The sequence below is a fragment of the Eublepharis macularius genome, chromosome 12 (genome assembly GCF_028583425.1).
Source record: "Eublepharis macularius isolate TG4126 chromosome 12, MPM_Emac_v1.0, whole genome shotgun sequence".
In the NCBI taxonomy this organism is placed as follows: Eukaryota; Metazoa; Chordata; class Lepidosauria; order Squamata; family Eublepharidae; genus Eublepharis; species Eublepharis macularius.
The window spans coordinates 74,719,806-74,731,306 of NC_072801.1; the positions used below are offsets into that span (position 1 = coordinate 74,719,806).

Sequence of the window (11,501 nt, forward strand, 5' to 3'; positions counted from 1 at the left end):
GGAAATAAAATTGCCTCAAGACCCTAACGTTGCATTGTTAAATATTATTCCAGAATAACCATAAATTTCTTCAAATAAGCTAGGAAGTTGCTTTCTCAAGCATGAGAGCAGGAAAAAGAACCAAAGACTGAATGTCTCCAGAAAGTATGCTCCATCCATAATGGCAACAGGGAAGACATCAGCATACAAGAAATCTTGGAAAATCAGTAAGTCTTCACAACATCCGTCTATAATCACATGGCACACCTTCATTATATTCCAGAGCAAAATTATACCACTTCAATCTGCTAAAGAGGAAATTCTGAAAATTGTTTTGATTTTAATTGGATCAGATATGAGCATTACCTATTTTTATGCTACTTGTCTTATTGAATTGAATGTAGAAATATTTTATGTTACCATGTAATTATGTTTCTCATGGTCTCTTTATTGTACTGATTATCTGATAAAAATAAAATGAATAGAAAAAAACTGCAGAGAACAAATTAATCAGATGTTTGCTGAAAATAGAGCCTCCTGGTATCTGAATAAGGGAGCTGTGGCTCATGAAAGCTCATACCCTACCATGAATTTTGTTAGTCTTTTACATGCTACTGGACTCCTGCTCTTTTCTACTGCTTCAGGTTCAGAGGCAGTATACCTTTAAGTTTTTTCTGGCTCCCAGAGGCATCTGGCTGGCATATGTTTAGTGATATGGTTAGAAATTTTAGATTAGTGAGTTTATGGGAACACTTCAAATGCCAAGGAGTAGCTTACTTTGGGTTCCCCTGAAGAACAAGTGAGTTGGGACTGTGAGCTTCTGCTCCAAATTCTGCTTCTGTTGGCATCTCTGCAAATGTCCAAAACACAATGTTGAAGTAGTTCAAATTTGGCTGGTTCCAGCAATGTGTTGTATATGCATTTTACTTTGGTACCATTCCAGGGAAATATACATTTCCTCAACAGCCTTTGATGCAAAAATTAATTGCCAGTGTGTTACTCGTGTGAACTTTCACACAATTAGGAGCACATAGAGCCCCTTTGGCTATGGTGAAAATGGTCAGATTTTATTTGTTCACGTATTTATAAAGTAATGAAAAAAGACTTGGTGCAGCCTCTACAAAAGTTGATGAATGCAATTATTAAGAAGAAAAATCTCCTGAAGACCTGGAATGAAGCAAATATCTCACTGATCCCAAAAGAGTCACAAGATTTACTAAATGTCAAAAGTTATAGGCTGATATCTTTATTAAACAATGATTACAAAATTTTTGCAAGAATTATAGCAAAAAGGCTCAAGAAATTTTTAATAGAATTTGTAGGGGAAGAGCAGGCCGGATTTTTACCGAACAGACAAATTAGGGATAATCTGAGAGTGGTGTTGTACGCCACTGAATATTTTAATAAGCATCCAGAAAAAGAAGGAGGCCTGTTTTTTTTGCTGATGCTGAGAAAGCCTTTGATAATTTGAATTGGGATTTTATGTTTTTGACGATGGAAAAGATGGATACGGGGCAAGATTTTATTAATGCAGTGAAAGCTATATATTTTGAACAAAATGTGTCATTAGTGGTAAATGGTGATTTGACAGAAAAATTTGAGGTAAGAAAAGGTACAAGAGTAGGAAGTTTGCATAATTTTTCAAAAGTAATTTAATAATTCAATGGGTAATGAGTAGAGCAAAAGTCATTGCATATTTTTTTTAAAAAAAAATATCTCTGCAGGGAAATCTTCGGGCCAAGCTACACATGACGAATGACACTTCAACGGCAAGTGTATTTCTCCCTGTTCTCTTGCCCTCCACTCAATCCACTTGCCGTTCAAGTGTCATTCGTCATGTGTAGCTTGGCCCAGAGAGAGACTTCTAAGATGAAAAAGAGAGTGTGTGTGTGTGCTATGTATGGGGTAGTAAATGTATGGGGTAGCCATTAGGAGACACAGGGCCAAGCTACACATGACGAATGACACTTGAACGGCAAGTGTATTTCTCCCTGTTCACTTGCCCTCCACTCAATCCACTTGCCGTTCAAGTGTCATTCGTCATGTGTAGCTTGGCCCTCTATTTCTGCTTTAAACCTTTTCCTGTTAGTGCTCGCTCAATTGCTGTAGCCGAGAGGGTTCAGAGGAATAACTGAAAAACAAGTTCACTACCCAAGATGCCACTTAATTACCTCAGCTAATTTTGTTCACTCTTCCATGTAATTATCAAAATCACTGAAATTTATTTTCTGTGACTGAAAGGCTGAGCTTGAAAACACGATATATGTAAATCTTCAGGTGGTTATTAAAGATAAAACCCTTTGTCCTTGAAAACTGAGAGGACGGTGTGTCAAGAGATCTGAATCACATTGTCTTTCCCATTTGAGAAGACAAACTTCACACCAGTGCATTTGTGCTCTTTGATGGCCTTCAGAGGCATGCATTTCTAGCCACTTGATTCTAGAAACAGGGCCGATTATTTTCTGTGAGGCAAGATTGTTGGCAATCAGCCACTGTAAAAGAGAACTTGTAGATTGGCCCAGAACCCTCTGCATCTAGACAGAAAGTTTGCAGCCAGGATGTTGGTTTTAATAGTTTTGCAGCTTTTCTTTACTCCTATGGTGTGTGAAGATTTCATAAAGTGCCTAGAGAGTGACCCTCTCTCTGTCCCACATGAGTGGCATCAGTCAGGGGATCTCCTAATTAGTGGGATAATGTCTGAGGGCCAAGCTACACATGACGAATGACACTTGAACAGCAAGTGGATTGAGTGGAGGGCAAGTGAACAGGGAGAAATACACTTGCCGTTCAAGTGTCATTCGTCATGTGTAGCTTGGCCCTCAGATGTTTTATGTTGCTTTCAAACTTTCCTTCAAGATACATCCTTCGAAGGAGTTCTTTTATTCTTCTCAGTAAGGAAACATTTTTGACCATTGTTTGAAATCTCTAATTCTTCTCTAGAATGTATGGATTAGGTCTCTTAGGGCCAAGCTACACATGACGAATGACACTTGAACGGCAAATGTATTTCTCCCTGTTCACTTGCCCTCCACTCAATCCACTTGCCGTTCAAGTGTCATTTGTCATGTGTAGCTTGGCCCTTAGGGTCCTGTCTCTGAACACTTAGTGCCCACTGATAAAGCTTCAACAAATAATTCAGCAATTCTATAACACATCAAAACCAGATACATGACATGAGTAAGTGAGGGAGAACACCCATGACTGGACTATCCCATCTCATGAACTAAACCACAGTGGAGGAGTGTATTAAAAAGAATACAAACAAGACAACTATGACAGAACAATGTGGTCTCTAAAATTCTGACAAGTAAGCTAGCAAATTGGACTGTGCTTTCTCTTTACCACAATACAAAAGACAGCATTCACAACAGCCTTAGCCCAGATGGATATGAGTTCTTTCCTAATGTCCTATTCCTGACCATGGCCCTGAAGCTCAGCACAAGGTGTTTGTAAGGATAAGAGGATAGGAAACCAGTTTTTTGGCCCTGAAGCTCAGGTATGCAAAGGGAATGGGAGAATTTCATCCCTCTCTCTTTATGGAAGATGCAGAGAAATTTGGGGTTGATAATGGACAGCTGATAGTAGGGGAGTAAAGCTTAAGGGCAGGAATGCACATCTCATGGCACATACTTGATAGCTGAGTGCAAATAATGCAGTGAAGTTACGCTGTGCTGATTAAAGAGGCAAAAAGTTTGAGGAAATACATACTTGAGAGTAAAGAGGAGAGAGAGATTCCTTGCTATCTGACTACATCTTGCAGAGAGAGAGAAGAAGCATGGCAGGAGAGAGAAGAAGCAGGATATTGCCCTGTTTAGCCCAATAGGAGACAAAAGGAAATGACCCCCGGGATCAAGAGAGATGCAGCTCTCACTGTCCTAACTAAGTGATCCTTGCTGCCCCCTGCATAGAAGGCTCTTCTTCCTTCTTGCTGCTGCAGTACACCAGACATTGCTATTTCCAACAATACCTTTCTGTCCAGTACAATATTCTGAAATGCAGGTAGCAGCTTTCTCCTAGGCAGGCCATGAGTCAGGAGGTTGAAGACATACAGTGAGCTGTGAAAGGAGCTCCTGAGTGGCTTCATGGCAATTTTGATTCTGAGAGCAGAACCACAAGTGACAAAAGGCACAGATTGGACACTTGTCAGCTTCCCTCAAGTTTTGATGGGAAATGTAGGCATCCTAGTCTTGCAGCTTGGCTCTCTGACTGCTGTCCAATGGACTTTTCAACTGTCACTTGTCTAACATTCCGCCAAGCTGCCTACATTTCCCATCAAAACTTGAGGGAAGCTGACAAGTGTCCAATCTGTGCCTTTTGTCACTTGTGGTTTTTGCTCATTCTTGTTACCCACCACCACCACTTGGCCTTTGTAGGAAACCCACTGAGAGAACCCAACTTAGATAGCCCAACTGAAACTGGGCTTGTTAGAGTGTGAGACCTAAGCAGGGTTGGCCCTGGTAAGTACTGGGATGGGAAACCATCATGCAGAGGAAGGCCATGACAAACCATTTCTGTTCATCTTTCCTGTGGGCGGGTTTGCCATGAGTTGGTTGTGATGTCCTCCTCCTCTGTTGTTCTTCTGTGCTGTTGCTTTTTGTCTTGTTTGATAACATGATTTGTTTTTATTGTTGTAAGCCAACTTGTAAGGACTTTAAACTGTGCATCTACAATATAAATATTTCAGATAAATTTCTAGTACTTTCCAATTTCTAGTACTTGTTCTGTTTACTTTACCTGTCACTGAATTTAAGCTAACAGTTATATGGGTCATTTTTATTTCACCATCTTGAATACAGTAGGTTGGGACCTACAACTCTTTTCTGCTAAGTGAAGAATCATACACCAGACAGAGTCTTCATAATGTATGAAATGGACATTTGCTGCATGGTTTCAAATGCAAAAAAATCAAATTAAAACGTGTTTATTTAATGTTGATATCAAATCCTTCTATTTTATGAGGGGGGAATAAAATGAGGTTCGTTAGGAAATGTATCTCCAAATATTCAAAAACATCCCAAACCACTGCTAATCTCTCCCTTCCAGCTTTTTTTCTTTTTTATTTTCTTTAACTGTAAATGAACTCACCTCATCCTAAATTCTGGAATTGACAATGTAATCCTCAAAAACATTCTTGGTAATATTCCCCAATGAATATATCTGAGTAGGGTTCTGAATTGGGAATTTATTTATTTTTTATTTTTTTGGTTTTGTCACACTGCAAAATTATGCATCATAATTTTTTATTTATTTATGTTATGTTAAATGTGTGTGAGAGCCTATTAAACTCTTTTTGCAGTATGATAACCAAATTCTACCAGCATGTTCTGACCTTGGTGTTTGCCATAAAAGAGATCGATGAAAATCCCAAGATACTGCCCAATGTCACCCTTGGATTCCACATCTATGACAGCTACTCTTATGAGAAGATGACCTATCATGCCACTTTGGACCTGCTCTTCAAATCGCACAGATTAGTTCCTAACTACAAGTGTTCAGTCTCTAAAAACCTGATTGCTGTGGTTGGAGGACTTGGCTCTGATATCTCCATCTGTATTTCAGACATCTCAAGTCTCTACAAAATACCACAGGTAAGACTTTTGCACTGGTGGTTTAATTTTCATATGCTGTACTTGATACTCTCTCTTTACTGTTTTTCTCATATGTTTTCTAATTCAGAAACATGATGATGTGTGATTAGATATTATATGTTTATAGAATTATGCAGGGAGAAGTATGAAAGGAAGAGTCAGATTCTTCCATGTAACTGTTTCCCAGAAATTTCATGTTATTTCTACTCATAGAGCTCTTGACTCACCAGTTCTGTAGATTAAAATCCCGATTTGAGACTGACAAACTGCTGTAGATGAAACGATTGAATGTGGAGTCAGACAGTCCTTCTAATACAACTGTAAAATATTCGGTATGTTTCTTTCAGTTCCCATATGGGTCATTTGCTCCAGAACAGTGGGAATCAGTGCAGCTCCCATTTTCTTACCATGTGGTCACTAAAGAAACCCATCAGTACATGGGTATCATCTGGTTATTCCAGCATTTTGCATGGACCTGGGTTGGTCTCTTTGTGGTAGATGATGAGAGCGGGGAACATTTCATAAAGACTTTTGAACTGTTGGTTTCACAGCATGAAATCTGTCCCGCCTTCATACAAGATATACCACAAAAAAATCGATTGAATGACATGAATGCAATTAACAACATGCTCTCAAAGTTTTATCTACTTTTCAAATTGAACGAAGCCAGTGTATATGTTGTCTATGGAGATACTCACACCATGATATTACTGAACACCGTAATGGATTCAGTAATTGAGGAGTATACGGAATTCACATCTATTGGAAAGGTGTGGATTACAACAAGCCAAATTGATTTTGCTGTGCCGAGACTTCAGAGGGATTTCAATGTGGCCTATTTCCATGGCACCATTTCCTTGACCATTCACTCACAGGCACTTCCAGGTTTTGAGAAATTTCTTCAGGTCATAAACCCTTACAGGACATTAGCAAATGGTTTTATCAAAGTCTTTTAGGAACAAGCATTTAATTGTGTATTTCGAAATCCTTGGGTAAAAGGAAGTATGTGTACTGGGTGGGAGAGGCTGGAGAGCCTTCCTGGGCCTGTCTTTGAAATGCGCATGACTGGCCACAGCTATGGCATCTACAATGCAGTCTATGCAGTTGCACATGCTTTGCATGCCATCTACTCATCCCGATCCAATTACCAGTCAGTTTTGAGATGCAAAAGTACTGTAGTCTGTCATCTCCAGCCTTGGCAGGTAACATCTACAGAATGTGTGTCTTAGCAACAAAGTGATTTCTTGGCAGCTATAGCTAGGAATAGAGGTTTTTTTCAACTAATTTGTGAGTGTAGTTTTAGTTAAATTTATTTTTATCATTTTCATGTTTCATTGTTTTTTCCTATAATGGTAAATAGTAGTATTGTATTTTATATTGTTGCTACTGATCTGCAGTCCTCAGTAGTCTCTTGAGACAGACAGACAGACAGACAGACGGATGGACGGACGGATGGATGTAAGGGTTATTCTCAGTATGAGTATTTCAAGATGACGTTCTTCCTCTATTCCTTTTTGTTTCTTTGAATTAGCTCCACAGATTTCTTCAAGGAATTGTATTTAACAACTCAGCTGGAGAAGCAATCTCTTTGGATGAGACTAGGATAATGGGAGCCGGATTTGACATCATGAACATAGTCGTATTCCCAAACAACTCCTTCACTAGAATCAAAGTTGGAACGGTGGACCCCAAAGGACTTGAAAGGACAGAAATCACTCTTCATGATGATTTGCTTGTATGGCACAGGGGCTTTAACCAGGTATGGATTCCACAGCATTCTGGAGGGGAGCTTCATTCTATGGGTTGGTTATTTGTGGTAGGGGACAATGACATCTTTTACTGCAAATATCCCTGTGAAGGCTGTCCACCATCCAGTTTTAAATGTGTTGTTTTTAATGAACATGAATTTTTAATTGTATTTTTAATATGTTATCTGCCCTGAGCCTGCTTGCAGGGAGGGCGGAATACAAATTTGAAATAAATACATAAATAAAAATAATCATACACCATCATGGTTGTTCAATCTTTGTAATGAAGTCAGTTCTACCTATAACAAGCCAATATTTAATAGAAGGGAAAGATGAAGGTATCACTTGATGAGATAATGAGATTTTTTAATTATTAGATTGTAAAATGTGCTTGTCAATAATTTTGAGGCGATCAGTACCCAAGGAAAAAATGAAACTTTTGCTCCATGTCATCATGGCAGCTACTTTAATATTTTTTTGAAGTGCAGAAATCTCAAGAATATGACATGGATTCTTACACTGTGATCAAGACAAGCTACAACCTTCTGGCACTTTGATTTCAATGGATTTAGAAGGGAATGACAAAGTTTAGGGTGATGATAATGTAAATCTCTGAAACACTGTAAATTCGGTCATCTGATGAAGAGAACTGTGATTCTTGAAAGCTTATGCTACAACGTTTGGTTAGTCTTTAAGGTGCTACTAGACTGTTTACTCTAAATTTGGACACAACTTCCTACTATATCTGAGTAAAAGAATTCCAAGAATACCAATTTTAAAAGAGCTAGTCATTGTTAATGATTAGTCAGATAGGGCTTAGGATGTTGTGTTGTTAATGATTAAACACAAATATTAACAAGATTCCTTTCATTCTCTTAATGAAAATCTGCTTTTCCCCTCTAAATAGGGTATTTTCCCCTCTAACATTACTTTTATCTTTAATGTTTGTTTATTGCTATTAAGGTTCATAAGACTTTAACTTGCTCTAAAACTCTGTCTCCTTCTTTGATAGGAACTGCCTGTTTCTAGATGTAGTCGCTCCTGTCATCCAGGTTATCAGAAGAAAAAGAGAGAAGGGGAGCAATTTTGCTGCTATGACTGTACTCCTTGCCCAGAAGGGAAGATTTCAGTCCAGGAAGGTATGTGACTGTGACTTCCCTCGAGAGTTCTGCAAACACACACAAGCACCTGAAGTGTAAAAAATGTATGGTGGCACTGAGGCCAATGTTACAGATAGGAGAAAGTTGGTAGCCCACTTGCCTTTGCAAGAAGAACATCTGAGGTCAATCCTTGATATCTCTCTTTTTTTTAAATCCTTGATAACTCACATTAAAATGATGTCAAGAAAGATGGCTGGGAGGAGTAACTGGGCTTTCCCAAGTAATCTGATAATATTAAAACAATGTTTAGGTCATACTTCCTAGCAAATATCCACTTGCTGGAACTGAGCATGAAGGATATTTCACATGTCAGATGGGGTCAAGAGAATCAGAATTCCTTACGAATTGACATTGAAAAAAACCACTCTTCCTTTTCCCCCACCAGATAAGGATGACTGTTCTAAATGTCCGGAAGATCAATATCCAAACAAGGACCAAGCTCGATGTATTCCCAAGATGATAAACTTTCTCTCCTATCAAGAACCAATGGGAATGAGTTTGGTCTCAGTTGCTGCTTCTTTCTCCCTTATCACAGTTTTAATGCTAAGAACTTTTATTAAGCACAAAAATACTCCCACTGTCAAAGCCAACAACTATGATATCACTTGTGCTCTCCTCCTCTCTCTCCTGCTTTGCTTCCTCTGTTCTTTTCTCTTCCTTGGAAGACCAAACAAGTGGACCTGCTTCTTCCGACAACCAGCTTTTGGCATCATCTTCTCTGTGTCTGTTTCTTGTGTCTTGGCCAAAACCATCACTGTGGTTGTAGCATTCATGGCCACCAAACCAGGCTCCAGAATGAGGAAGTGGGTGGGGAAGAGACTGGCCACCTCCATTGTCCTTTCCTGCCCCCTGATCCAAATCTGCATTTGTACGGTGTGGCTAGAAACCACTCCCCCATTCCCAGATTTGGACACAAAGCCAATGACTGAAGAGATCATAGCAGAATGTAATGAAGGATCTGTGGTTATGTTCTATATTGTCCTAGGCTACATGGGAATTCTGTCCTCTGTAAGCTTCATTGCGGCTTTCTTTGCTTGGAAGTTGCCGGACCAATTTAATGAAGCCAAGTTTATCACCTTCAGCATGCTGTTGTTTTGCAGTGTTTGGTTGTGTTTTGTTCCAACATACCTGAGCACCAAAGGGAAATCTATGGTAGTGGTAGAGGTTTTCTCTATCTTAGCCTCCAGTGCTGGGTTACTGTGTAGTATCTTTTTCCCTAAATGCTACATCATTTTTATGCGGCCTGAGCTGAACAAAAGAGAACAAGTAATAACAAGAAAGCATTAAAGAAGCAAGTTATCCCCTACCTTTCTCCTGTGGAACAAAGTCAATGACTAGACTAGGACTTTGCTGGGTCTATCATTTGTAACATTCCAACTTTCTACTTGTATGTTCCAGTATGTGATCGCTCATTTCATTTTAGTATAAACAATTATGAAATATCGGAAGGATATTTTCATGGATAGATATTTACTTCATAGATATATGGATACTTGAAGACCTTCTGTTCCTAAATACAGAAACATGAATTTTCAATAATTTATTTGAGAGTTCATCAGTTGTTGTGTGTTTTAATGGGGTTGCTTCAATCTATTCCTTTCTAGCCATGAAGTTCAATGCAATTTGTGTATTGTGCTTGCATGTTTTCACATAGTCCTATTGAGTTCTCTTTCCACCCATACTTGTTGCAAAGCTCCTCCACTCAACAGATCATTGTTTAAGTAGACTATTACATCACTCACAAATCATATAATTCTGTCATAAAGGACTGGCTGAATCCCGGGTCTGATCTGAAACCTGGATCTAGACCCCCTGATAAATTTAGGTAAATACAGAAAATGTGGCTTCATGATTCCTTCATTGGCTTCTCCCACTTCTTTTTCAAGAGGGGAGGGAGAAGAGGGAGGTGGAATGAGGCAGGGCAGGGGGAGTGAGTGTCCAATCCATGCAGAAGCTCTCCTTGTCTGCCTTGCTTCTATGAGTGATGCTGGTTCAACTGGGAATCAGGAGTAGAGTCCCTGGAAATTAGGTGGAGTTTTCCTGACAAATGACCTCCCCTTCCCTCAAGATAGCCCCCAGAGAGTTTTCCCCATAGGGAAAAATGGAAGAATAAATCTGGAATTCTCTGACATTTCTTAAACAGATAAAATAATATCTCCTGGATTACAGGAATCTAGGATTTTTTAAAAAAAATCTCTAAAAGCCAGATCCCGATTTCCCAGATTTCTTTGGTCCTCATTTAGACATTTACCCAGAATGGCCAGTACCTGCAATTCATAATAATCCCTTCCTAAAACAGTCAAAGAAAATCTAGTTCCATGAGCTAGAACAGTCAAAACACCTCTCTAATTTAATTAGTAAAGCTGATTTTACTTTCATACACCTTAGATAGACCCCTCCTGTTACCACCATTCCAAGACATGATCAAAAAATCGTCAAAATGGCATTTAATATAGGACTCCAGAGCTACTACATTTTCATTCATTATTTCAAAACTGTCTTAATTTCCCTCTTTCAGTTAGTTACAGCATTACCATCCCCTATGTGACCTTACGTATTTTCACCCCCCCCCCCCACCCCCCAAACTCTTCCTCCAAAATCATGCTGCTATACTTGGGCTGGCCACTTTTCAATTAATTTATGGTACTTTTCTTTCCCCTCTCTTTGTAACTGTAACTCACTCTTTCTCCCTCTTCCAGTTAGACTGACTTCTTTACAGTTCAGGGCTGCCTCTACTTCAATTTCTAACAGCATTCTAACCTTAATTTAATTCTGTTCTCTTTTCTTTTCCGGCTCTTTTCAGTCTTTTAGGTTTCCATCACTTTCAATATCCTTTTGCTTTCCCTGCTTTCTCCCCAACTTCTTTCTCCCTGCCACTGACATTGAAAAGCCACCACACACAGTGGGCACATTATCCACATCTGGAGGCATTATTGAAGAATTCTTTCCTACCAAGATTTATCTCTTTCATTGTCATAAGAGGATATTTTCATTCAATATTAAGGTGTCCCTATTATATTCCAAAG

General features: G+C 39.1%; 1 protein-coding gene across 1 annotated transcript; it reads left to right on the plus strand.

Annotated features, from left to right (window-relative positions):
* Nucleotides 1-5,276: 5,276 nt before the first annotated feature.
* LOC129339941 (vomeronasal type-2 receptor 26-like) lies at nt 5,277-9,762 on the plus strand. Its single transcript, XM_054994503.1, has 4 exons — nt 5,277-5,567; nt 7,099-7,326; nt 8,328-8,454; nt 8,861-9,762. Exons 1-4 carry the CDS (start codon nt 5,277-5,279, stop codon nt 9,760-9,762), a joined length of 1,548 nt encoding a protein of 515 aa, XP_054850478.1.
* The last annotated feature ends 1,739 nt before the right edge of the window (nt 9,763-11,501 follow it).

What these genes read in the sequence shown, in the direction of transcription:
- LOC129339941 (XM_054994503.1), top strand. Translation starts at nt 5,277, where the DNA reads ATGATAACCAAATTCTACCAGCATGTTCTGACCTTGGTGTTTGCCATA. An exon ending in GTCTCTACAAAATACCACAG is followed by an intron (nt 5,568 to 7,098) that starts GTAAGACTTTTG and finishes TCTTTGAATTAG; the next exon opens with CTCCACAGATTTCTTCAAGG. An exon ending in GGCACAGGGGCTTTAACCAG is followed by an intron (nt 7,327 to 8,327) that starts GTATGGATTCCA and finishes CTTCTTTGATAG; the next exon opens with GAACTGCCTGTTTCTAGATG.